At 51.6% G+C, this 25,043-nt stretch overlaps 10 protein-coding genes across 10 annotated transcripts; 5 read left to right on the top strand and 5 right to left on the bottom strand.

The window, feature by feature from the left end:
• The first annotated feature begins 318 nt into the window (after positions 1-318).
• Positions 319-4,075, top strand: IAQ61_011258 (uncharacterized protein). Its single transcript, XM_003843759.2, has 2 exons — positions 319-620; positions 680-4,075. The coding sequence occupies exons 1-2, from the start codon at positions 526-528 to the stop codon at positions 3,726-3,728; spliced, it is 3,144 nt and encodes a 1,047-aa protein (XP_003843807.2). The 5' UTR covers positions 319-525; the 3' UTR covers positions 3,729-4,075.
• A 5-nt stretch (positions 4,076-4,080) lies between these two features.
• IAQ61_011257 (uncharacterized protein) lies at positions 4,081-5,796 on the bottom strand (the record flags this gene model as incomplete). The annotated part of the gene is made up of 1 exon (XM_003843758.1): positions 4,081-5,796. One exon carries the CDS (start codon positions 5,794-5,796, stop codon positions 4,081-4,083), a length of 1,716 nt encoding a protein of 571 aa, XP_003843806.1.
• An 830-nt stretch (positions 5,797-6,626) lies between these two features.
• On the bottom strand, positions 6,627-9,047 carry IAQ61_011256 (uncharacterized protein; the record flags this gene model as incomplete). Its single annotated transcript, XM_003843757.1, has 1 exon — positions 6,627-9,047. The coding sequence occupies one exon, from the start codon at positions 9,045-9,047 to the stop codon at positions 6,627-6,629; it is 2,421 nt and encodes an 806-aa protein (XP_003843805.1).
• A 477-nt stretch (positions 9,048-9,524) lies between these two features.
• On the top strand, positions 9,525-12,745 carry IAQ61_011255 (uncharacterized protein). The gene is made up of 8 exons (XM_066099120.1): positions 9,525-9,719; positions 9,781-10,396; positions 10,447-10,544; positions 10,592-10,834; positions 10,884-11,237; positions 11,282-11,525; positions 11,575-12,074; positions 12,128-12,745. Exons 1-8 carry the CDS (start codon positions 9,624-9,626, stop codon positions 12,608-12,610), a joined length of 2,634 nt encoding a protein of 877 aa, XP_065950639.1. The 5' UTR covers positions 9,525-9,623; the 3' UTR covers positions 12,611-12,745.
• Positions 12,746-12,781: 36 nt separating this feature from the next.
• On the bottom strand, positions 12,782-12,961 carry IAQ61_011254 (uncharacterized protein; the record flags this gene model as incomplete). Its single annotated transcript, XM_066099119.1, has 1 exon — positions 12,782-12,961. The coding sequence occupies one exon, from the start codon at positions 12,959-12,961 to the stop codon at positions 12,782-12,784; it is 180 nt and encodes a 59-aa protein (XP_065950638.1).
• Positions 12,962-13,676: 715 nt separating this feature from the next.
• IAQ61_011253 (uncharacterized protein) lies at positions 13,677-15,741 on the top strand (the record flags this gene model as incomplete). Its single annotated transcript, XM_066099118.1, is given in 6 exon segments — positions 13,677-13,742; positions 13,829-13,974; positions 13,992-14,477; positions 14,583-15,135; positions 15,175-15,237; positions 15,418-15,741. 6 exon segments carry the CDS (start codon positions 13,677-13,679, stop codon positions 15,739-15,741), a joined length of 1,638 nt encoding a protein of 545 aa, XP_065950637.1.
• A 570-nt stretch (positions 15,742-16,311) lies between these two features.
• On the top strand, positions 16,312-19,532 carry IAQ61_011252 (uncharacterized protein). Its single transcript, XM_066099117.1, has 5 exons — positions 16,312-16,410; positions 16,511-16,751; positions 16,868-17,412; positions 17,463-19,065; positions 19,304-19,532. The coding sequence occupies exons 3-4, from the start codon at positions 17,292-17,294 to the stop codon at positions 18,935-18,937; spliced, it is 1,596 nt and encodes a 531-aa protein (XP_065950636.1). The 5' UTR covers positions 16,312-16,410; positions 16,511-16,751; positions 16,868-17,291; the 3' UTR covers positions 18,938-19,065; positions 19,304-19,532.
• A 1,115-nt stretch (positions 19,533-20,647) lies between these two features.
• On the bottom strand, positions 20,648-22,121 carry IAQ61_011251 (uncharacterized protein). Its single transcript, XM_003843752.2, has 4 exons — positions 22,009-22,121; positions 21,690-21,941; positions 21,351-21,598; positions 20,648-21,270 (listed from the first exon to the last, which is right to left on the bottom strand). Exons 1-4 carry the CDS (start codon positions 22,047-22,049, stop codon positions 20,993-20,995), a joined length of 819 nt encoding a protein of 272 aa, XP_003843800.1. The 5' UTR covers positions 22,050-22,121; the 3' UTR covers positions 20,648-20,992.
• A 154-nt stretch (positions 22,122-22,275) lies between these two features.
• Positions 22,276-23,431, top strand: IAQ61_011250 (uncharacterized protein; the record flags this gene model as incomplete). The annotated part of the gene is made up of 4 exons (XM_003843751.2): positions 22,276-22,306; positions 22,362-23,031; positions 23,120-23,353; positions 23,404-23,431. 4 exons carry the CDS (start codon positions 22,276-22,278, stop codon positions 23,429-23,431), a joined length of 963 nt encoding a protein of 320 aa, XP_003843799.2.
• Positions 23,432-23,590: 159 nt separating this feature from the next.
• IAQ61_011249 (uncharacterized protein) lies at positions 23,591-25,041 on the bottom strand (the record flags this gene model as incomplete). The annotated part of the gene is made up of 4 exons (XM_003843750.2): positions 23,591-24,222; positions 24,272-24,445; positions 24,497-24,824; positions 24,886-25,041. The coding sequence occupies 4 exons, from the start codon at positions 25,039-25,041 to the stop codon at positions 23,591-23,593; spliced, it is 1,290 nt and encodes a 429-aa protein (XP_003843798.2).
• Between the last annotated feature and the right edge of the window lie 2 nt (positions 25,042-25,043).

Raw genomic sequence — 25,043 nt, 5'->3', positions numbered from 1 at the left:
GGTAAGTGAAAGATCACTAGTGAAATCAGCCGGCGAAATTGCTGTGATGTTGATGGTAATGACGACGATGATGAGCCGATCGAATCTACGTCAACAGCTATGGGATGATGAAAAAGAATTTGCTATGTTGTATTGTGGCGATCTATGAACCGCGACCGTGAGAGACATGAAGGAAGGAGTTGACGATTGATGGAAGGGAGATCTCACGTGATCACGCACGTGCCATTACTTGCTGATTTGGGGAACTGCGACGCGAGGGCGGCGGCTTCCCAAATGTTCCTGCGCGTGTTTGTCGACGTTCCTGTTCCTGGCCAAGAGACCAACCCAAGGGAAGCGCGACTTGACCAGCACCACCACCACATCCGCCATAACCGCCATAAACACCATAAACACCATAAACACCATAAACACCATAGCAACTACTAACTACCCGCCATTGCTTCTGGCTCCCTTCACCCCCCGCCACCCTCGACCGATGCGACATCTTCCGCCCGACCCCCTCCCACGACTCGCATACTTCGCGCAATGGCCCCAACCCGTCCTCGCGAACAGTCCATTGAGCGCACACAGGAATATGAAGACTTTCTAGATACTCTGGCCGCATATCATGAGAAGCGGGGGTGAGTTTGCCTGTTGCGCGCATCCAGCTCGGGGAATCCCCGACTAACTGTGTGGGCAGGACTGTGTTCGAGCGTGAGCCCAGAGTCGCAGGCCGGCGCATCGACTTGCTGCGACTTTACAAGCGCGTCACTGACGAGGGCGGGTACGACAAGGTTTCTGACACCAAGGGCAACAAGCTTGCCTGGCGTAGAATCGCAGCCGAGTTCCTCCCCCAGGGCCCCAGTCTGACCACCCAGGCCTTCCTTATAAAGACGACGTACTACAAGAATCTGGCCGCCTACGAGATTGCGACGGTCCACAATCGCGAGCCTCCGCCCAAGGAAATCCTCGAGGACGTCTCAGCAAAGGGCGGCGACTTGCTCACCCGCACCGTAGACAATTTTGTTCCGCCCAGCAACCGTGAGACCGAGCGATTGCGCACCGGCGATGAGGGCGGCGAAGACGACGAGGAAGAAGACGAGGCCGATGCCGAGCCTAAGAAGACACCCAAGGATGAAAAAATGGACGTCGATGAGCCTGGAAGCCTAGGCCGTAGCACAAGATCGCTGCGTCAAGCGCCGCCGCAGCGTGTTCTGTTCCAGCCCGATGCCCCCATACGGCAGACGCGCCAGTCGACCGGCCACGTCCAATCTTTGCAGGCCAATGGCTATAACAACAACGGTGCAGCCATGTTAATTGCCAACTACGAGCCGCGCACCGCCGTTCCTGCGACGATGAAGCCTGTCGTCACACCCTCCAACAGCCTTGATTCGTACGTCCAGTCGCGCAAAAAGTACATAGTAAATAGGAAGAACCGGCCGGTGCCACTCAAGGGCATGATGCTGCCTGGGACTGGCTTCCCTGGGCCCAATATCTACATTCGTGCTCTGCATGCTCTGCGCTCGCGCGAGCCGGAAGAAGAGGCCTACGCGCTGCACCATCTGGTCAAGATTTCGCATGAACGCGGGGACAAGTATCGCTTCGACCAATTTCCCGGTCTTGCCGAGGCTCTCATTGCTAAAGTCATCGACGTCGGTTCCATTTTCTACGACGTGAACTGGGACATTTCCTATATCGAAGAAGAGTTCAGTCAACCACAGACACTGAATGGACTCTCGGGCACCAGCAACCTGCTGGATAAAATCAAAGCTCTCCGAACCCGCGCTCATCACGACAACTTGCTGACGGAGGAGACTGCAAAAGCACTCAACATGATCAACGAGGCTGCGCTTATTATCCGGAACATGGTTATGCTCAAGGAGAACGCTCTTTTTGTAGCCATGATACCAGCCATCCAGGATCTTATTGTGATTGTTCTGAACCTACCGAAAACATCGGCAGTCGTCGAGCTGCAGCATTACGCTCTCGAAATCGCTGAACAGCTGACCAAGTACTGGGTCCTGGGCGCGCAACACCCCCTATATCGCTCCCTGCTCGCCCAAGTCGAGTCCGATGATCGTGGCCGAATCATTACGTCACTTAGAGCCCTTGCACGGATAGCCATGGACCTTGAGGTGACGAACAAGCTGTCTAATGTACCAACAAAAACACTCAGGTCAATATGTGACTGGCTCCTTGTTGAGGATGAAGATCTCCGCATAGCTTGCTTGGACTTCCTGTACCTCTTCACCGGCTTCCCAGATAATGTTGAGACACTTGCACACGAAGTAGATATCGAAGTCGTTGTCAACCAGCTGGTACGCTTGCTGCAGTACAATGCCATAGCCTACGAAGAGCGCAGGAGTACGCCAAAGACGTCAAAACAATCAAACCCGCCAGAGACACCACCGAAACTATCAGCTGCAATTATCGACCACCTCGTCACGCTGGATGAACCAGAGCGGAGCTCACAGTGGCTCAAGACATGCTTCGAAGAGGATGCAGTTGGGGAAATCACACAAATTCAGTTGTGGTCAGCCTACAACGCTGCCTTTCAAGAGTCCATGGCTTCAAATCCTGCTTCTTTCAAAGCACTTATGCCGGCAAAGGATTTCATTACGAATGTTTCCACCACGTTCAGCAGTGCATCCGCTCAAGTGTTGACTGTGGCCGGACAACAAAAATATACCATTCGTGGGATAAGACCTCGGTCGATACCTGTAGACCCGAACACGAAAAAGCCATATATGCGCTGTTGCTGGCACCCCCCCAGCCTGCTTAATGGCCATGCAGACTCCAAACACTCGACTGTGAAAATTGAGTGTGGAGAGTATACTCCAGGCGCGCGAGCAATGTGGGAACACATTGTCAGCACCCATTTAAAAGTCTCACGTGACCAGGAAACAGGCCAATGGCTTCTCGAACCCAAACCTGATCTCGATATGGAGAACGGTGAGGCGGTATCGCTGAGCAAACCGACGATATATTACTGCCATTGGGGCGGCTGCACACATTTTCCCAATGGCACGCAATCTGCTTTTGAAGCTGGACAGCACATCAAAACCCATCTCCCAGACACTGGTATCAAGCACGCCATTCACGCCAAGTACAACCGCACGCCTTCGGAATCCCGACCCCTGACCTCATCCGCACAAGTACGACACGACGCCTTCCAACCGCAATTCGGACAGCCCGTTGGCCTGAGCAGTCTGGGTATGGGCGGTCGGCTCAACATGATACATGACAACAGTAGCTCGCACTCACCCAGTTCGACAGCTAGAAAAGGCGAGGACACGATGCCGTCTCACACCCACTCGACACCCAATTTCCGCTACTACAACACCCAAACCGACGAAACAAACGACGCGGCCGGTCTCCCGCTCTCTTCCATTCTCGTCCTCCGCAACCTCGCCCGCCAACTCAATCGCATCCCGCCCCCATCACGCGTCACAGACCTTGCTTCTCCCTCGCCACCATCCCGAACATCAACGCACAAGCGCACAGGAAGCGAAGGCGGTGAGGCTGCGCGCCGCACCGCCAGCGGCAAGAAACCCCGCCTCAGCGATGCAGCGAGGGAGCAAGCCCGTGAGGACGAGCAGCGCGAGGACGAGGATAAAAAGAACGTGGGCTGGGTGGCTAGGGCGTTTGCGCCTGTCAGGGAACAGTTGGGCTTCGTGGCTAGTCACAATTTGACTTTGAAGAACTACATGAGCGGCCTGTTGAAGGCGGTTGCTGACGGTGGGGCATGAAGATGCTGGTGAAGCGGTTTGCATCATAACATGGTGGTGGTGATGTTTCTGCGCACGAAGAAGGGATTCTCATCAGGCGTGGCTATTCTACATGGCTAAATTCGAAAGGAATGGGTGTTTTGGCCGTTTTTCAACTTCTTCGCGAGGGAATGATTATGTATGTGGTAGCCTAGACTAGCTAATTTTTCACTTTCGAGTGCCCCCCTCAAAAAAAGAGTCGACAAATGAAAGTTCTGGTCTGGTTGACGGGGTCACAATATCAAAGGCCGAGTCTCTTAGCACGGTTTCAACTCTTTGCAGCTTGTTCTCCAAGGGTAAAGGTTTTGATGCAATAAAAGCCCTTTCTTAACATTCAATGTCTGCTAGTCTGCTCACCGACCACATAACCACTCGCAATACCACTCCTCCCCTCTTCCATCTTAGCTGCGTGTGCACGCCCAGTAGGATGCTGTCCTTCTTCCCCTTCTTGTGTCTGGTAATCGCTGCCCAAACCCTGCCAAGTTCGCTGGGAGCGAAGGTACGCGGCACCCGGTGACATAACGCCTCCGACAGCGGCAACGTCTGCTTTTTGTCTCATTGTGAGCGCGGAGCTGGTGGTAGGTGTAGAAGTTTCCTTGGGGAGGGTTTGTTGCATGGAAACGGTGTTGGTGGAGCGCATGGGACGGGAGTGAGAGACGTAGCGACCTGTTCTCAGATCGAATTCGGGGGGCGCGGATTCCTCCTCAGAGTCGTAGTCCCCATTTTCGTGCTGCTCGAGGTCCTGCCCACTTTCCGTGCTCTCCGTTGCGGTACTTTCACCACCCGCTTCCCCCTCATCGGATTTTGCGTCCAAGACGCGCTGGAAATCCGCCTCCCAAGACCCCGTCCACACACGCTCATCGTCGCTCTTCAGTGCAACACCCAGCTCCCAGGGCGTAATCATCGGCCTCCAAAACTCCTTGCTTTCGATCAGACTGCTTTCCCAGCACCCAATCACCACCCAGCCGCCCACTTCACTGAAGTTGGCCACTTTGGCGGCGTTGACTTTGCCCACAACAAAAGTGTATGACTTCTTTCCGGCAGCGGCAATTTGGCGCTGGACATGCGACAGGATGTGCATGTAGTTCTTCACGGAGAGGGTGTTGATAAGAATGCCGAAGACGGGGGTTGTGGCGAGTGAGGTGAGGAGGGCGTAGCGGCGGCGGAGGGATTGGGCGGCATTGGCTTGGGAGGCGGGTGGGGTGGGCGACATAGATGTGGTAGGATAGATGTGGATGGAGGCAACGCGGGAGGAAAGGGTAAGGAGGAGGGCGGTTGGCGGGTCCGAGATGTGGAAGAGGGCGTAGGAGCGAAGCCTGTCTTCTGTGTCGGCTCCAGGAGGGATGGTTCGATTGGGGAGGAGGGAGGAGGGATTATGGACAATCCCAGTAGCGTATGTGTTCGTGTAGCCTCTGCTGTGTAGTTCGTTCTGTAGTATGGGGACATGGTGCGAATAGGGTATGTCTGCCATGAGTATGATTTTGGCTTGCTTGTCTGGGTATGTCTGCTGGAACGTGGCAACCATAGCATCGACATCTAAGGGTCGCTCCGTGAAGACATAGATGATAGGCAGCCTTGAGGGCGGTGAGAGACAGGAGCGCCCATAATGAACCACGACGTCGGCATCGACATGCTCCGCAGCCACTTCGTCGACACAACACGAGCCATATGACGTGTCGCCCAGTATGAACAGTCTCTCGGTCGTCTCTTCGACAGTTCCATCCGCGAGAGGCTCTTGGTCGCTCTTCTTCTTTTCCTTCTCCTGTTGCTGCTGTTTCAGTGATTGCGCCAGTGTCTTCCGCAATTGCTCATAAACCCTGGGCCCATCGGTGAGCATGTGATCCGGGAATTGCAGGGCAATCCTTTTGTATCTTCGAGCACGGATCTCGCGAACAGTACGCTCGATCTCATAAGTCAGAGATATCTGCTCGTCCGACAATGTTGTAACACTGCTGCCCGTATCTGCTACGCCTGTGTCATGCTCGAAGATGTGCGTATCTGGCGTGGACAGCACCGGCGCACTTCCCAACGGCGCACATGTAGTCGCCATATGTCGTGTAGTCACCTACTTTGTGGTTCTGTGCTTTTTCCAGGTTGCCGTGTTGTGCTGGTGGTGTCGCGGGAGGGTGGGGTACTTTTTTTTTGACGGTACCCCTCCTATGTCATAACCTAGACGCTCGTGGGTGGATTAGTCCGGGCGGCGGTAACATAACTTCTAGGGTAGGCAGGGCGTTGTATTGATTGTTTTTACATCATTTTATTCAGCAGGGGCTAATACCCTTTAAGCGTCTAAGAGAAACTAACTCTCCCTGTGTTGCAGCGCAACTCTAGCTTAGTAAGGTAAATCAACCACCTTTCGAGATACAGTTACACATCACTGTTAGCTTTCTTTGCAGTTTTTTTTGATCTCAAAAATCCCAATTTTATAAGTAAATGTTTAATGTCTACTAGCCTAAAATTTCCATAGACGTTACGTAGATATTGGCAGGCAAAGTCCATTACTAAACTGACTTGCCCCCTGGTTTCGCGCATGACGGGTCTACACAGCAGAAATGGACAATAGTCATGCCCTTTACCACATTGTGTAGGCCTTTCCAGGCAGCGATATAATTTTAGGAAACTAAGCAGCATCGTTCCCACGGAATACTTGCAATAGCCCTGAAAGCCCTAGCTGCCAACTCTAGCGACATGCAGCATGTATTGTGCCGTCTTACAAATTGCCTATCCCCAAACGCCACTCTGCAAATGCTCCGCATCTTATATATCATAGTAGTACGAATAGCATGATGAGACAAGGGTGCTACTCTAGCACCAAAGTCTAAACCCGAATTACGCCAATTTAAGACCCTGCATGCAGTCTTATCCTACGCAAGCCCTCTGCTATGCTTTCTTCGACCTTGCAAGCTTTTTGAGGAAGCTATTCTTGACACCCTTGGTCCCCTTGATCTCCTTGTTCTTGCTCTTGTTATACTCGATGTAGGCCATGGTCTGCCCTCCGGAGAGTTCGGATAGCGTGCCGGCCGCCCTCCTCACCCCAGTATTCTTCTTGCCCCTGCTGGCAGCATACTGGGTTCCAAAAGCATCGCCTGCGATTGTCTCCGTATTGCCAGCATCATCGCGAGCAATGAGAATCTCCAAGAGGAGCTCTCTTCTTTCTTGTGGTGTCGAGAAGTGGAGCTTTTCGTACTTTTCCAAGCCCTCGAGCCGGGTGATGACCTTGAAGGCATAGCCCTGATCGACGAGGAAGGCTTGACGTTTGGACGAGTAGTACATTTCGTCCGTGTCCTTGGAGACTAAAGAATAGAAAAATGCATTAAATCCTTCGTCATTCCTTCGTTTCGCCCGTAGAATGCGCCCTAGGCGCTGTGCTTCTTGACGTCGTGATCCATAGTGCGACGAGATCTGAATGAGGCACGTGGCCTCGGGTAAATCTAGGCTGGTATCTCCAATCTTGGACAGAAAGATGGTGTTGATTATGTTATTATGTTGGAAGTTTTCGAGAATTTGAATACGCTCCGCTTGCGGTGTTCCGCCGAAGATGTAAGCTTTGTTGAGCTTCACCGCGTACGCCTGTAGCGCGTAGACATTGTCAGAGAATACAATGATTTTGTCACCGCGTGACTCGTGGTAGTTGATGAGATATTCGCAGGCCTGAAATTTCTTGGGGTTCATAATGGAGAGCAGTGCTCGTTTTTGCAACGACGATGGCTTCAACCACTCGGTATAGAACTCCGGTGTCATTTGACACCAAACCTCAGCACACTGCACCCTGGCAATGTGACCCTGCTCAGAGAGCTCTTGCCAGTTGGCTTCATAAAGTTTGGGCCCGATGAGGAAATTGAGATCGTCAATCTTGTCATCTTCTCGAAGCAGTGTTGCTGTAAGACCGAGCTTGGCGTGCGACGCAATCTCATATGTGACCTTCTTGAAGATATTGGCCGGAACAACGTGCACTTCGTCAGCAATCAGCAGGCCCCACTCCCGACTACGAATGAATTCCATCACTTTCTCAGCATCGTGTGACCGCTTGCGAGCGTTGCTGATCATAGAGTATGTGCTCACAATGATACCTGCATTGTTGGGGAATCTTGTCTTGCTTTCTGCCGTGAAGACAGCAATATCGGCGGGATTGATGTTGGACCATTTGATGAATTCTGCTCGCCATTGAACAACCGACATGGCACTGGTACAGAGGACGATGACAGACTTTTTCACCCCACAAGCAGCTGTGATGCCGACAAGAGTCTTGCCGGCGCCACACGGCAACACGATGATTCCCGATCGCGCGCGAGAGTTGGAAAACATCTTACTCAATGCCTTCTCTTGATAGTATCGAATCTGGGCGTGGGGCTTGAGATCGATGTCGAGTGTAGCGTTGTTGAAATCATTGTTGAAATCATACTCTTCTGTCAGCGGCAGACCGATCGAACGACAGCGTTTCACCACTCGCTCTCGATCCTCACTTTTGATCTGGAACGAGTGTACTTGCGCCACGTCGTCATCATCATCGTCTTCTCTTAATGTGACCATCATATCGTTTGGTGCAGGCTGATCGACGACGGTTTGCTGCTGCTGCTGCTGCTGCTGTTGCTGCGCCGCGGCACCAGCTGCCATTTTTGTGCCAGGAATGACCATTTGACCAAGCTTCGGCGCAGCCTCTTTAATGAGCCCTCCAGAGGTATCTGCCCTACACTCGGCCACGATGGGGTCGCGCAAGAGCTTCTGGAGTATGGCCGCATCTTCACTTTCGATGTAAGAGAGAGTCTGTTTCAGCACAATCTTTGCCTTGCCGAATGCTGACGTTGACTTTTGTATGAAGCCGACAATGGTATCAGACAAGGCTGTCTTGGAATACGTGTCTAGTCTGTCAATAATTTCCTTGCTGGAGTGGCCAACGCTAACAGCTGCAAAAAGACTGTGCGTGGTAAGCTGGTACTCGTGCATCTTGGAGACACGCGACTGCGGTTCGGCGATGTTGATCAAGAAGTCTTGAGCCTCGTCAAAGAGGGGATGAAATGACTCGAGGATGATTCCGCCTGCATCGTTGACCCAAAGAGGGCGGTCCTGGTGGTCAGGCTTCAGCGGCGCGTTCCACTGGTCAGACTTCCTGAAGAGGTCTGCTGCAGCATCTCTGACCCGGCCAGCTTTTGCGCGCTTCGTCATGGCTTTTACATCAAACTCTTCCTTCAACTGATCGAATGTCTCCTGGTCACTCATGGGCGCCTCATCCTGGTCGTCCCATCCGTCCTCGGCTTCAGCATCAGCAGCCGTCAGTGCCGCTGCCTTGCGCTTAGGCGCCATACTGGCGAGTGGCGGGCTTCGAAGCTGGGGAGATAGGTGGTAGAGTGGCCCAGCGTCAAGTATTGGATACGGTCGGCGGAGTCGAGGGAGGATGGATGACCTCAGCTGCGGGGTGGTGCGTCGTGTTGGAGGGGTGGATGTGGGGTGGCGGGGGTGGGATAAAGATGTGATGGATGGATACTGGCACTATCCAGGCATCTATCTGATGACGGATGGACGACGAAGATGACACAATAGGTGATTATGTAAGCGCAATCCACAGTGTGGCTAGTGAGAAAGTATGTGTGTGTGTGTGAGAGAGAGAGAGAGAGAGAGGAATGTCGGTGACAATGTTATTGGTTCAAGGACCAAAGGGTTTGGTAACGAGACGTGGGGCTGACCAGACGCGTCGCCGCCGAGTCACGAAAGCATGTGAGCGGATGGTCAATAAGCGCCAGGGTGGGTAACGTTTGCCTTGTTTGCAACACCGACGTCAACCTTGCCCCTACTCTAGAACCACACACTCTCTCTGGCGTGCTCTTACGCTAGATTCTTGCATTTCCAGATTGCGCCCACGAGCCCGTGACATGCGTTCAAATGGGCGCGTCCGACTCGAAACTCAGCTTCAAGCAGGGCATCTTCCGCCTGTCTGAGCCCAGGCAAATTCCCGCTGATGATACCTACTGGACCGGCGTACGCCCCGCTTGACGTGCCTCATAATTCATTCCAGCAGCTGTGCTAACCATGGCGCCAGTTCTGGGAGCTCCCCGAGTCCACTGAAGACGTCTTCTCGCTCTTCTCCCCTGCTGATATCCGCCGCACACGTGACCATAATCTTGCCAACCTCGAAACCCTCATCCTCGCCGTTACCTCACGCTTGATCGTCCTGCGCAACCACCCCTCCTTTCCAGACCCTGAGCTTGCGCCAGAACGAGATGCTCTCAATTGCATCCGTGTACTGACACGCCTCCTGCCCTTTATCTACGAGGCCGACCACCTGGAAGCATGGGAAGACCAATTCTTCTGGGCGGCGCGGCGGAAGCGCAGTCGCCGTGGCCAGCTTGTCCGCAGTGAGGTCATCTTCGACGAGGCAGAGCCAGAGCAAACTCCAACCGAGAAGGAACCCGAGTTTGAGCAGGCCAAGCCTCTCGCCGAAGAAATCATCGACACCCTCGTTGATCTGCTGTTCTTCGCCGACTTCACGCTGCCCAAAGTGCCCGCTGGCAAAAACAAGGTCACATACGCGATTTGGCAGAGCGGTGTGGGATGCAACACGCCTGTAGCATCTACCAAGGAGTTCGAAAGCAACAGGACTGAAATTCTACGGCTGCTACTCACGTTGGCGAGCAAGTCCATGTACATGTCTGCAGGTCAGCAATCATGTCCCGCCATGCTCGAAGGCTATACTAATCGCAAGCAGGCATACTTCCAGTCAAGGGCGTCAAAGCCATCACCTACCTTGCAACTTGCCCTGACAAGCAAGTTGTGCTGTCTGTTCTCTGTTCGCTCTTGAACACTGTATGTGCATCTCTTGTGGCCACCCGAGTACGATCTGACAGCTCTAGACACTGAAGTACAACCCTGCGACATGGCGCGTGCCATATGATCACGTTGTGTTCAAGGATCAGAGACAGGTTCTTGTGACGTATTGCCTGCAGCTGCTTCTCGTTCTCATTCTATACCCCATACCAGAGCCTGGCAACGGGCCTGCTCCAAAAAACTTCTTTCGCCATTTCCTTGGCCGGCTACATCGACCACAAGACTTCCAGTTTCTGGTTGATGGCATGACAAGGATTCTGAATCAGCCAGTAGGTGCTTCCAAGCATGTCCGCATCCCCCATCGTTGATATCTTGCAGCTTCAAGCCAACACCGCCTACCTACCTGGAAGTCACAAGTCACTGACGTGGGCACCGGAAATGATTATGCTTTTCTGGGAGGCGTTACAATGTAACAAGCGTTTCCGCTCCTTCATCATTGACACAGCCAGATCTCATGATTTTGTCGTGCTTGTGCTATACTATGCTCTGGATCAACGAAACGACCCATCAAAACAAGGTCTTGTACGCATGTGCATCTTTGTACTACAGACTCTGAGTGTCGAGCCGCAGTTTGGCAAGAGCCTGAATAAGGCATTCGAGGGCCAGGAATCCCTGCCGCCGAGCATACGGATACCGAACTTCCACGGCACCTATGCCGATTACATTATCACTGTAAGTAGTTGGACTCGTAGGACAACGCATACTGACTTCGCTAGTCCATCTATACACTACTCACTACAGGTAAAGGCAGATTGGATGCAATATACCCTGCTCTGCTTGCCATTTTAAACAATATTGCTGCATATGTGCAAAACCTTGGACGTGCTTCAAGTTCTAAGCTGCTCCAATTGTTCGCATCCATGTCATCACCAAGCTTTCTCTTTGCAAATGAGAGCAACCACGCCCTGCTACACTCACTCTTGGAAGCTCTGAATGCGATGATCGAGCATCAATATCAACGTAAGCCCTGACCTACATATGACCACCAAGCGGACATTAATTTGTCTAGACAACCCAAACCTTGTATACGCCATCATAAGGTTACGAAAAAAGTTCCAAGCGCTACGAGATTTCACCCTTGAAAGCGGTCAGGAAGAGCTCGAGCGCCAGAATCAATTACGCAAAGATGGTGGAGAGGAGCTGTCACGACAAAATTCTATCGACAGCTTACGGAGCTCGAATGTTGCCCGAACTCCCACTTTGGGCAATGTCCCTGAGGAAAACAGTGCTTTCGCTATCGGCGATGACGACTCAGATGACGAAGCCACAACACCTGAGGCGCCACGATCGCCAGTACAATCACCACCCGGAGCTTCGAGACGTGCATCGATAGCGTCCTCCGTGGACGAGTCGGTTCCGCTGCAGCTGAGAGGCATGTCTGAGAAAGCAAGAGGGAAGATGCCCGTTGGTCAGCCTGCTTTCTCTCGCCAAAACAGTATGACGAGCCTCCATAGCATGGCAGGCCCAGCACTAGCTACCAATGAGTTCTTCACGCCATCGGTGCCGTGGGTAAGTAGCTCTTGGATTCTGGAAACTTAGAATGAGAACTGACTATTTCCCAGCTCGAGGGCTGGCTCTCCGAACTCCCCCTCCACACAATCATGATGCTGATTACGCAACTTGGCCCCAAAATGCCCAGCGCCGCAAACTCCAACGACACAGCCGCAGCCATGGCCGCGATCCGTGAGACTGAGATCCGCGGGATTGAGCCATCGCCCATTCGCGTGCACCTCTTTGAATGGTCACCCTTATCCCTCGGCTGGTACGAATCCCTTCTCTGGGGCTTCGTCTTCGCTGCCGAGATGCTCGTCGCAAAGGGCACAGCAGGCGTCTGGAACAACACCAGTATCCGACTCTTCAAGGTACAAGAAGGCGCCGCAAACACCCCATCCTTTATGTCTCCACGGGGTGCGGTCGATGCCGTGGGCAGCAATCTCGTGCAACGGATTGGTAGTCTGAATCTCCGCGGTGGGACGCCGAGCGTGCCCCCGAGGAGTCCAGCAAGTAATGGCGGGGCCGGGGCAAATACTGTGCGTGATGTATAAGGGGAGTGGTGTGTAGGGGAAGGTGTACATTATACAATAACCTAAACTACAATACGGCGCTCACTACGAAGTCGTCCAGACCATGATGATAGCAACGAAAGAACAAAAATGTAAAGTAAGAATTTGGCCACCGAACTACGTACCTACCCGCTAGTATTCCTCTTTTGCTTTTTACGCGATGACCGATGTTCTCCAATGCGCGGGTTGAATCTCCTCGAGACACCAGCGAGCAATATGATTGGCATATTCCCAACAACCAGACTCAGGGTCCAGCTCCCCATTCGCTTCACTCCCCGTCAATCCTCTATCTGCACAGCCACGATATGTGGCGAGTGCCACAACGTGCCGCATTTTAGCTGTGGCGAAGAACTAGCCTACCAGGCTCTTCCCTTCTCTCCATACTCCCCATCTCCCCTACCCCAATGAATGACAACGCAAGTCTGTGACTATTATTCTTAGTTTCGTCCCAAGACGGTGGTTCTAGAACGCCTTTTTTTTCGGTATACATAATAAGTTTTGTCTGACGTGTGTGGAGGTGGAAATGCGTGGAGTATCGGACGAAGAGTTTGTTTGCTCTTGCGTGAATTGGTGTGGATGGTGGGTGATCTTTGCCTTGAGGATTAGTAGTAGTTTGGGGTTGAGGTTTTGCTTTATCTAGGGGGGTGGGTTGGCTTGTTGGGGGGCCGGGGGAGTGTAGTAGGGTATCTCTTAGGTGAGGTGTACATGTGGAGGTAATCCTTGGAGGGTTTGATAGCTTGGGCTGTGCTCTTCTTCCCGTTGGGAGATGGGCTTGTGTGTTAGGTGAACTCTTTTGTAAGTCTTATATGAGGGCCTGTCATCTTATTTGGCTGGGCTTTGATGGACTTGATTTGGTGTTGCTGGGATGTTATACTAGGAGCAGCATTTTTTTTTATTGTTAAGCTCCCCTCTCCTTTTTGAAGTGGTTGTTTTCTTTAGAAATATCTCGTACGGAGTCCTACATCACATGACACCACCCCTTCCCCCTCTTATGTCATGATCTTAAAACCCTGGTCTCTGATTTTTCACAAGACGGTATCTTTTGAAAATGGCGGCTTCACAAATCCCCTCGCATCTACATGATGAGGAAGCCGTAACACCATACACCATGCACGTATGTCCCCTACATCCCCGTCCTTCAAAACACAACCCCTCCAGCAAAAGAAAATACATACCAACAAAAAGCTCACAGCCTCGCAGGTCTCATCCCGCTACCTCGACCTCACGCACCAAAAACTCCAACTCACCCGTCTCCCCCGCGAACTCGACCTCCCGGATTCCCACCGCTGGGCCCAAGGCACACCTAAAAGCGTCCTAGAACCGCTTCTGGATTTCTGGCTAGAAGGGTACGATTGGCGGAAAGCGGAGCTGGGTTCAAAACTACATTGCCTCAGTTTCGGACTAGTGTTACTGTCTCTTATTCTTCTACTTTGAATTCTCCTTCGTCCTGCGTGGCTTTAATGTCCACGTTCCCTTTATTCGCTTCAGCAAAACCATTGAAATCGAATCCGGAAACGAAGACGGAGATGGAAACGTTACGTGTACATTTTGTGCATAAGCGGTTTGCTCGTGCGAATGCGGTTCCTTTGCTGCTGTGCCATACGTGGCCGTCTTCATTTATCGAGGTGCAGTGTCTAATTGAGGCGTTGACGGAGCCGGTGGGAGGGCTGGGGGAGGCTGAGGAGCAGGTACAAGCGTTCCATGTGGTGGCGCCTAGTATATCCGGTTTTGGGTTTAGCGATGCGAGTTCAAGAGAGGGGTTTGGGCTAGCGGAGACGCCGGCGGTTTTTGATAAGGTGATGGGGAGGCTGGGATATGGAGGAGGGTATGTGGCGAGTGGGACGGAGTGGTAAGTCGTGTTCTTCTATCGCGGTGCTTTGAGGAGTGCACAGACAGAAGGGAAGGAAATGGAAGGAGGAAAAGGAAGCTGCTAATGTGTGAATAGAGGATTCAGTATATGCCGAGCCCTCGCATTCAATCATCCAACACGCTGTCTCGCAGTGCATACGTCGAATCCTTCCTTTCCTGCTCCGAGCTTCAAACGCAGTAGAATCGCGTACTTGAAGTACCGCGTCACCAAACTTACAAAAGCTAAGATTCCGATGTTGAGCTTTGGATATACGCCTAGTGAAATCTCCACACCACGCAGTGCTCAAACATCTGGCACTATCAAAGACGCATTACAACTGCAGAGACCCCTGGGCCCGACACTCCATCATCTCTACTCTCTCCGCCCACAAACTCTCGCTTTCTCGCTATGTGACTCGCCCATGGGTTTACTGGCCGCGTTGCTAGACGTACTCCACACGCGAGAGGTGGTGCATGATCCCTTGGCATCGAGACCTATAAGTCCATTTCTGTCGCCGGTAGAGTTGGAGATGCAAGAAGTGCGCGCTATCCAAGCTGTTAATGCGAACTCCCATGAAATATCGACATCGACATATGGATTGGAGTCTGTGGATGAAGAGAGTGATGTGCAGAGTGACACTACAGAACATCCTGCTGCTGTATCAGGACAAAGGGAGGAAGAGCAGGGGAAAGATTAGACATGGAGTGCAACGGAGATTCTGAATTATGTCATGTTGCAGTGGTTACCTGGGCCTGAAGCTGTAAGCCATCTTTTTCATGGTGTTTGCGTATGTTGTGCGCCATGTTGGGGGTGTTCATGTAGTTTTGCGCCATCTTGCATGTTGTGGAAATGCGGCAAAGCGTTTCAAACCGTATTCGCATATTCCTACTCTTGCCAAATTGGATATTGGACGTAAACAAAGCTAATGCAAATCATATAGGCGCTGCGCTGGTTACGTTGTGCACATCTCGACAGCGAGTCTCTACAGAATGCATATTCGTCTGTGCGATTAGGCATCAGTACGTTTTACGCGCAGACAAGCTGTACCAAGGACAGTGAAGCAGGAACACCGCCACCGCTGATGTGGGGCTCATCAAGCTGGGACATTGCATGGGTAAAGAGACATCAACGGCCTGGTACACTGCCTGGACTTGAAGCTCCCGATCTGCTGGTCCCGGATCGGAGGGAGTATTTCGGTGGATTGAGTAAGGGTGGCAGGATTGGGACATCGGGGAGCCGTGAGCGAGACTGCTCAGAAGGGTAATGCAAGTGTCTGATGGCAGATAAACAAGTGTCGATGACTGATATAGGTATATGAGTTGGGTTTTATGCGTGTTAATGAGCTTGAGATGGGGATGTGGGAAGATGATAATACTGGGTATATGAGATAATGAGACAGCAGCTCGGCAGTGGGCCATTTGGGCGCGGCCAATGGGCCATGTCGTTTTTTCGGTGATTCAAGGTATTGACAGCGTAGGTATACCGGTAGGCAAGCCTGGCCAGGTCAAGGTCTCAAGTCAGGCATAGAGTATCCATGAACATGCTAGAGTTACAATACACCGTGGTAAGACAATGTCGGTGTGGACACGACGGGGGTTTTCTGGCCGCGATGAAGGGCAGGTTGCGCGATTTCCATGTGTTTCTGGGGGGGGGGATTCGGTAGTGTGGCGCATGTCATCGAGATGGCGGCGGAGCAGGCCAATTGCGGATTGGCCCGTGGGGGCCTGGCGGTGACCTCACACGTCCGACTGCGAAAAAGCGCACTCGCAGAAAAATGGCAGGCGCGTGTGTGTGTGTGTGTGTGTGTGTGTGTGTGAACAACGAACGCCCAACGCCTGACCTCATCCCTTCACCTTCAACCCCCCCAATCAACCCCCCCAATTATCCCGTGACGGCTTCCAGGTCAAGCTCGCCTCGACTTCCTCACAATACTGTACGTGACTGCCTCGATAGCCTCTTCGACCGTTAGCTACCATGAAGATTTTTACACAACAGAAGGGCTACTACCGGTATCCAGGACTGACACCTGCCAGAAGCTGCATCAGCGCCCAACGCCATTGAAGCGGCCCCCTTCACCCTCCACAACAACAACAACAACAACAACAAACAACGCCCCCCCTAAACCAACCTCGATCGTCAAGCTGGCAGACGCTACCTCTACCACTTAACACACTGCCTTGGCTGCCATAGCCCGCAGATTGCCTCCCTCGTAGCCTTCATTCGCTGTTCCATGCGTCAAGAGGACCTGGTACGCTTTCTGTCCAAGCCCGCAAAGTGAGTCTTCACGAGGCCGCATTCTTCTCACGCAATCGCCTGATCCACCGCTGCATTGGATTGATGCGCAAAACAAATCAAACAGCCTAGCAATCTGACAAGGCTGACTTCTCCAGGCCTCGATAACACCCGCTACAACCACCTACCACCTACCCACGTCTCCTCTAGCCCCCCACTAAGCAGATTTCCTCGTCTGCTGGACCCGATACTTTTCCAGGGTATCGGAATCTGGTACGAGGGCCACAGCGACTGCCAACATTTCGCGGCGCAAAGCCTCGTTTATTCCCCTCTCCGCGCGACCTCCCTAACATCGACTACGGTCGGTCCCCTACATCCTCTTCCGCTTGCTGCTGGCACACGCCAGCCTCGCCTCTCCTCGCGACCCGTGGGCCTTCTCAACTCAGGCGAGCACCGCATTGCTTGTCTGAGCGGCAGATTGCGCTTCACCTAGCCCAGCCCCGAAGCTTGCATATCACGCTTCTCAACAAACACATTCGTCGACAGGAGTGGTAGTAGCCATCTTTTGCGCACTACAAAGAGATGGTCGCTACTGAGATCCCCAAGCACTATACTGCTTCGCCTTCGTCGCATATTGGCACTCCACACCTGACAATTAACAAGGAGGCCACCATTGACCTCGACTCCACCAATGCCTTTGAAGGTACCTGCACTGCTTTCGCTTGAATGAGCTCTTTGGCTGACTGGTAACAGGTCCTGAGAAGCTGCTAGAAGTATGGTTCAGCTCTTCTGCTACCGACCTACCTGGCCAGGCTGGCCCGCTTGGCCTCAAAAAGGTCTCCGCTGAGGTCTGGAAGGAGATGCTCGATCTGGTCAACTGCAAGGTTCTCTCCGTCATCGAGTCTGAGCATGTCGATGCCTACCTCCTCTCCGAATCGAGCTTCTTCGTCTTCCCCCACAAGCTCGTACTCAAGACCTGCGGCACTACAACTCTGCTCTGGGGATTGACACGCATGCTTGAGATTGCGGCCGTCAACGCTGGATTCCCACACATCACTGCCCCTGCTGGATCAGGCATCGCTCCCGCTGCTACACCATACCGCGTGTTCTATAGCAGGAAGAACTTCCTGTACCCTGAGCAGCAGCGTGGACCCCACCGCAGCTGGCGCGATGAAGTCAAGTACCTCGACCAACGTTTCCAAGGTGGAAGTGCCTATATGATTGGCAAGATGAATGGCGAGCATTGGTATCTGTACATCACAGGCCCCGACATGCGCCTCACCCCACCTCAGAGCCCAGCAGAAGAGATTTCCGAAACGGAGACCAAGTTTTTGAACCATCCACAGCGTTTGCTTCCTGAGCGTGTCACGGATGAAGAGGAGGATGAAACTCTGGAGGTCTTGATGACCGACCTCGAAGAGAAGAACGCCCGTCAGTTCTATCTTGAGGACGCAAGTGCGGTTGCGGAAGGTCGCTATCTCCAGAGGGCCCGCGAGGCTCGCAAGAACGCCATTCAGTCTCTGGGAGCCATTCCAGAAGAAAAGTCTGAGAGTCTTGGTGGATCTACCGTCCTCGACTCTGCAGCCAACAGCCACCCTCCCTCTGATGCCAGCTTCGACGTGTTCGAACAGACCTCTTCGGACCACTCTGATTTCAACTCTGACGAGGAGCTCACATTCCCCGAGGAGCTGACCACCGAGGGCCACACTCTGGGAAGCGTCGTTTCTGAGGTCTGCGGTCTGGCTGACGTCTATCCTACGTCCAAGTACCCAGACGCTCGCATTGACGCCTACCTCTTCACACCCTGCGGCTTCTCCGCCAATGGCGTCATACCCGCTCCAGGGGGTGCGCTCAACGGCTCCAAGAAGGGCTCAGACGCCACCCACTACTTCACTGTGCACGTTACTCCTGAGCCCCAGTGCTCCTACGCTTCCTTTGAGACCAACGTTCCCGCCCGCCAGACTGGCCGCGAGACTGCTGATGTCGTCGAGCACGTTGTTGGCATCTTCAAGCCTGGTCGCTTCAGCGTTACCCTTTTCGAAGCTAAGCGTGCGACCGAAGACTGTGTAGGCAAAGGCGTTGAAAAGGCCCAGCGGATGGAGACCATCAAGGGGTACAAACGCATCGATCGTATTGTCCATGACTTGGATGGGTACGACCTTGTGTTCAGGTACTATGAGAGAGACGACTGGAAGGGCGGAAAGCCGAGATTGGGAGAGGAGTTCTAAGCCATAGGGTTTCTATCCCAGGTGCAAGAAACGGGTTCGTCGATGTAGTTGTGAAGGGTTTTTGGGCATGAGTATGCTTTTTCCTTGGTGAAATTGTTCTTGTAGCGTTGTTGCTCGTTGATTAGTTGGTGAGTATGGTTCCTTCTTAAAAAATATTGTGAAAGGTCGATAGTGTAATTTGCACGTTATTCACACCTCTTATTGTCTCAGCCATTCCTTGACGTGACTCTTTTTCTTTTCTCTAATTTTTTTTCCTGTATCCCCTTATCTTCTTAGGATACCTATCAAATACTTCATATCCTACCGTCTCTCCTTCTAGCATGTTAGTAGCCAAGATGAAGTGCATACTCTAAAACATAGGTGTAGAACCTATCAAGTCTAGGAATGCAGGTTGTTACCTTTACCTAGTAAAGGCATAGGAGAGGATGCTAGGAGCAGGGGTACGTCACGTAGGAATTATAGGAGCAAGGTAAAGGTAAAGAGGGGGGAGGTAGTAAGAGAGGAGAGAAGAGTAGGCCTTACTAGTTATTGTAGAGCTATAGGTTAATATTTATATAGTTATATAGGCTTAAGGCAAAATATATTATCTACTATACTATACTATTCCTAATAGCTATTACTTCTATCCTCTTTAGATATAGATATCTACCATGTCCTCTTACATCCCTCTAACACGCAAGAGCGCCCAAGTTCCCAAGACCATAGATCCAATTAATTACAGTGACTTAATTGTGGCCAATAATCCCCACAACAAGACATACAACAATCACGGCAGCCGCTTAAAAAAAACTTGGGAATTCTCAAGCGCAAAAGACATGGAGTGCTGCTCTACCTCTACAGGTTAGTATACCTATTATCCCAGCAAACAGCATTCAAGTATTACAAACCGCTACCCATTCAAGCACCTACAGGCTCCAACCCCCCTTCCAGCAGACGCAGCCAACAAGGGACAAGAAGGACGGCGTGAAGAGCAAGCATGGCAGTTAGACGTAAGCACCATGACCATCACTCACTCTTATAGTAACATCATTATCGCACAACACAAGGACACTCACAATACCACAGATTAGTAGTCCGCACTTGGACAATCATGGCCACCAATGTGTCACTTTGACACTATCGGGCAGAGAGATTGCAGCAATTTCTTTGGAAGTTGCAGTCGAGGAGACGACAAAGGTTAGGTTGTTGCTTGAGGGATTTGCACAGATCCCGGCCGAAGAAAGAGGGGAGTTCTTTGGGAATTGTTTTTGAGTCTATAGGCAGCGTGTTATGGTGTGTTGGGGGTAGATGTGGAGATTGTTAGGGGGGGAGGGGTTTCTTTTGGTCCTTGGGTTTTTGGTCTTTCTGGTTTTGCTATGGGGGAGCTTGTATTTCTTTTATTATACACTTTTCTTCTCTTATTATCTCTCCCTATTCCTGCCCTTTAATATTCTCTCTTATCTCTCTCTAAGCATTTACATCACTTCCTTATCTCTGCTCTTGCCTTCCCTCTTTTATTCCCCCTTTTCCCTAAAAGAAAGAAATGTATGCACACTACTCTAAGCATACTTGTAAATGCTCTGCATAGCTAGTTATACAGGATCTATTCTATGCTTAGATATAGCATAAAGAACGACTTTGGCACGCATTGTGTAGACATGGCTATAGCACGACATAAGATTTGATCAAAATAGTGAGGTCATGTACAGGGCATTGCTTTCCATAACACACATGAGCGAAACTTTTGTATTTTTCTAAGTCGCTGTGTGCTACAAGGGGTTTTAACGGTATGCACCAAGACTAAATCTGCGAGTCTAGTGCATTTGACTATTGCCTGATTCCCTCTTATCTGCGTGATCATTAATGCACCACACCGACTCAGAGTAGCTGCTCTACCGACTAAATGGCCTTCGCTCTAAACCGGCTACATTGATTTTCCACCCAAAGAAAAACCCTAAAATCTCATCCACTTGCTGCCCTGAATCTGCAGCAACAAAATACATCTCACTCCCAAACGCCATTTATGCAATAAACTCCCACATGAGAGATTTGTCAATGGTACCATTAAAAATCAGTCTATGCTAATGTGGTATCGCTCGCTTCATCGCCATTGTGTTCCATTTTGAGGTCTTCGCCACCGGCTAGTACCTTGGTAGTCGGTGCATCGCCCTCTGTCGGTCCTGCGCCCGGTGTGCACGCTGAGACGTTGCCTTGCTCGTCGACGAACTCAAAGTTGTAGCGGGAGAGGAGGTGAGGGATGGCGGAGAGTTGGGGGCCGTAGCGTGCTGTGTTGTCGTATAGTTCGAACAGGGGGACGGCGAGGAGTTTCATGTTTTTGGGGACGCTAAGGACTTCTGGGTTGGGTGTTAGCCTGATGGAGGGAAAGCGAAAGGGAAGATGAGCTGTGGTAGGGAAAGGAAAAGGAAAGACGTACTGCTCCTGGGAAGTTGGATAAAGTACAGCTTCTTGCACTCCTTCGGCCTGGTGACGTGCGCTGGGATGAAGGGGTACATGAAGGTCTCGAAATTCGGCCTCCACCATTGCGCAAGCGTGTCGCCAACCTGCCACTCGTCGTTTACACCTTCGCCTGTGAATTGCGTGCCGACGGGTGCAAGACGCTCGTTCAAGCGAGCCTTGAAGCCTTCGATTTCATCGTCTTCAGCGCGCAGATAGTCGCCTGGACTGCTCAATGGTTAGCACTGTATACTATCCAAGTCACGTACCACCCCAAGCGCAGTACCTAGTAGTGGACAATTTGGAAATAAAATCTTACAGCTTAAAAAAGGCGTTCGCAATCTGCAACATCAAGATATGCGGGTGGTTGTGCTCATGGCAGACCAAGATGCCCTCACATGTCCGGCGCATGCCATATTCCGTGTAGTGCTCTTCCAATCTCTTGAGGCGCGCTAGTACAGACGGATCTTCCTCTGGCTGACCATCCTTGGTGCCGAATGTGTAGTTGCTGAGGGGGTAGAGGCGGATGGTCTTGGGCTGATTGGCGTTGAAGTCCTTTGGCAGAACGGGCCTAATTTGTTGCGTGAGCAGGTGGTTTCTGAGGAGACGCTAGACAGAGGAGGAGGGGGAGGACGCACGGGTATGAGCTTTGAGAAGCTTCTTGTGTTATTGTAGACATTATGTGCACGTGAGGGTTTGGGTGGGTGCGACGGTAGATTTGCGCCTGTAGTTCGTTGATTGTCGAGTTTGGGGTTGGAGTTGAGGGTCGGCGCGGTCGCGAAATGGAGTGACAGGGATCTGGCCTCTCGCGTTCACGTGGGGTTTGCACGGACCTTTTGTGGTGACTTCGTTTCCTACTCCATTGTCATTACCACCTGACATAAGAACTTGAGTTGTGAGACAGTATGGCACAGAATGCTGTTATCATCACTGGGGGTAAAATGAACTCGAATTCCATAACGAGACCTGTTCAGCTGACCTTATGGTTTAGCCAGCGGTCTCTTGGGCAGACAAGTACAGCGCCAATTCCTCCTAGATGGATGGAGCGCCATTGGTACTGCCTTGAGCCGTGTAATGCCTCCTGAAATCATCAGACTCGACGTACTCGATCGGAGAGAGATAGAAAGAGTACTAGATGAGACGAAGCCCAAAGTCGTTGTTCACTGTGCCGCAAATCGCTTCCCAGACTCCTGTACAGCCGACCCTGAAGCAGCAGTGAAACTTAACGTAGAATCGAGTCGATCCCTTGCAGAAGCTACGGTAGCCCGTGGAATCTTCCTTATCTACATTTCAACAGATTATGTATTCTCTGGAAGACCGGACGAAGCACCGTACAAGGTTGATTCACCAACGAGTCCACCAAATGTGTATGGGCAGACGAAGCTCGACGGCGAAAAGGCTGTCCTTCAAGTTGCTCGAAATAGCGGCGCCAGAAATATAGTTGTCGTTTTACGTGTTCCAGTCTTGTATGGCTCTGCCGACGAACCCAAAGACAGCGCGGTAAACGTCCTCATGTCGCAACTCTGGGCTGCACAGAATATCGCGCCAGGACAGCCCAAAATCCAAGTAGACGACTATGCCCTTCGGTATCCGACAAACACGCAAGATGTAGGTAGGGTATGTCGAGACATTGCTAAAGTGTACCTTGACCCTGCGAACGCGTAAGTGCTCGTCTCCCTATGAAATTTTCCCACTATACACACCGTGTGTAGACTTATCATTCGGCATTGGAAGCTGATATAATAGTAGTGATCGCAATCTACCTCAAATTCTTCAATTCAGTTCAGAAGATTGCATGACGAAATGGCAAATTTGCCTGAAATTCGCAGAGATTATGGGACTGCCGCTTGACAACATGGAACCGGTCAAACCCGAGGAAGACACAAAAGATGGCACAGTCAGGCCATATGACTGCCATCTTGACACCAGTGCGTTGAAAGAACTGGGTATTGATGTGGGAACTACGGACTTTGCAAGCTGGTGGTAAGTGTGTACAAGGGTGAGGTCGAACTGTTTTCTAATCTATGGTTTAGGAGACGCGAGGTCGGCGCATTCAAGTAAACGGTCGATATCGTCAGACCTACACAGATTGCAAGTATACCAGGCAAACATAGCAGGTCTCCCATGCAACCAAATCCTGTGGTGGAGAACTTATGCGTATTGCTGTGCCTTTCCATTTTGTGCTTCGAATCTATACCAGGATACATAGTGGAGTTCGGACTAGAACACAGTACCATCACTTTCAATGATAATCGGGCTCGACTTGGTGTCCGGCCTTTTCTTCGCCGCCATCTCCCGCCCAGACTTCCATGTCCCTGCTTCGAGCAGCTGCGCCATACTGAGGGGTACTCCTCCCATTCTCTCCAGAACCATGCCGTAAAGTTTGTCGACCAACACCAGTGTCATGGCCCGCCACTCAACGACGACATCGTCGCCGGCTTTGAACATAGGTAGAGAGCCACCAGAGGCTTTCAGACCTCGGTCCAATGAATCTTTCTTGAGCGTGAGTACTTCCAAGTCGACGAAGAGTCCACCATTGCGGTACTCGGGTAGTGCGGTAAGTGCATCAGTGTTAATCCACTCGAGGTGGAGAATGCGTTGAAAGGGCACCATTAGGGAGTAGGCTAGCCACTGCGTGAGTTTGTGAAAGGGTTGGATAAAGTCGGTCTCATCGGCGGTCGCAGAGGCTGACATGGATTTGAGGGTACTCAGCGGCCACGCATCTCCAATTGGTTTGCCGTTTACGGATGTACGGTCCTTGGGCCAGCATGGGATAAGAAGGGTTTGCAGAATGTCCCAGAATAGCAGTACATCTAGTTTCGAAGGGTCCTTTGAAGACTTGGTCATGTAGTCTGCCCTTTTGTTAGGATACATGTTCAAGAGTTATGAATGTATACTCACCAACAACATTGCCGGGGCGGCCCTCTTTGCCAAATATTTCCGGTTGGCCGAGCAGTGATGTTCCCAAGCTTCTCAATAGATTTGCACGAGATTCAAGTCCCAAGATTGGATTGGTTTCTGATATTTGGAAGCCTTCGGCCAGTGCCTGAGTTGTCAGTTGCGCTAATCCATTACCTGAACGTAATTTGTTAGTCAGCAGCTCGGTATAATGCAGTACGTGCTCACCATCGACAATTGGTGCCTTTTCATCCTTCTTCGCAGCAAATGCAAGACCCTTGAACATGTACAAGCTGGCAACTGCGATACCCTCGCTACGCTCGTATGTTGAGCCAGTACCAGGCTCGGCATAATGCCAATGGTCACCAGCACCAGCATCCAGAAGCACAGACACGAAGAAGAGGTCAATCAGACGGCGAGTCAGCTCTAATTCATCTGCACCACTCTTCTTCCACGATTCAAGCTCCTTGGTGATGCGAGGCGCATTGCCGACTTCAAAGTGTTGCCAGCGGCCATGAGGGGGGATGGTATGAAATGAATTGGGTCCGAAATCGCGCTATGAGTGAGTTGGTCAGATAATTAACGGAGAAGATATAAGTGTGTATTCCAAAACGGACCTTGATGACAGAAGTCACAAGATCTGCTGCATCCTTCAGCCGGTCTTCATGGACATCAAAGTGGCTGAGCTTCCCAACCTGAGCAGCTTCCCCGACCAACTTGGCTCGGTCTCGAACGGCACCCAGGGAGAGAAGGTATGTAACTTTGGAGTCCATTA

Source organism: Plenodomus lingam, assembly GCF_022343315.1.
Source record: "Plenodomus lingam strain CAN1 chromosome Unknown scaffold_20, whole genome shotgun sequence".
Lineage (NCBI taxonomy): Eukaryota > Fungi > Ascomycota > Dothideomycetes > Pleosporales > Leptosphaeriaceae > Plenodomus > Plenodomus lingam.
This window is presented reverse-complemented; position numbering and strand designations above follow the sequence as displayed.

Excerpts from the sequence above, each read along its gene's own strand:
- IAQ61_011258 (XM_003843759.2), top strand. The coding sequence starts at position 526 with ATGGCCCCAACCCGTCCTCGCGAACAGTCCATTGAGCGCACACAGGAA. Across the intron at positions 621-679 it reads GCATATCATGAGAAGCGGGG|GACTGTGTTCGAGCGTGAGC; the intron begins GTGAGTTTGCCT and ends CTGTGTGGGCAG.
- IAQ61_011252 (XM_066099117.1), top strand. The coding sequence starts at position 17,292 with ATGGTCGCTACTGAGATCCCCAAGCACTATACTGCTTCGCCTTCGTCG. Across the intron at positions 17,413-17,462 it reads CTCCACCAATGCCTTTGAAG|GTCCTGAGAAGCTGCTAGAA; the intron begins GTACCTGCACTG and ends GACTGGTAACAG.
- IAQ61_011251 (XM_003843752.2), bottom strand. The coding sequence starts at position 22,049 with ATGTCTACAATAACACAAGAAGCTTCTCAAAGCTCATACCC. Across the intron at positions 21,599-21,689 it reads GCGAACGCCTTTTTTAAGCT|TCCAGGCGACTATCTGCGCG; the intron begins GTAAGATTTTAT and ends ACCATTGAGCAG. Across the intron at positions 21,271-21,350 it reads TATCCAACTTCCCAGGAGCA|AAGTCCTTAGCGTCCCCAAA; the intron begins GTACGTCTTTCC and ends CACCCAACCCAG.
- IAQ61_011255 (XM_066099120.1), top strand. The coding sequence starts at position 9,624 with ATGGGCGCGTCCGACTCGAAACTCAGCTTCAAGCAGGGCATCTTCCGC. Across the intron at positions 11,238-11,281 it reads ATGCCGATTACATTATCACT|TCCATCTATACACTACTCAC; the intron begins GTAAGTAGTTGG and ends TGACTTCGCTAG. Across the intron at positions 11,526-11,574 it reads GATCGAGCATCAATATCAAC|ACAACCCAAACCTTGTATAC; the intron begins GTAAGCCCTGAC and ends TAATTTGTCTAG.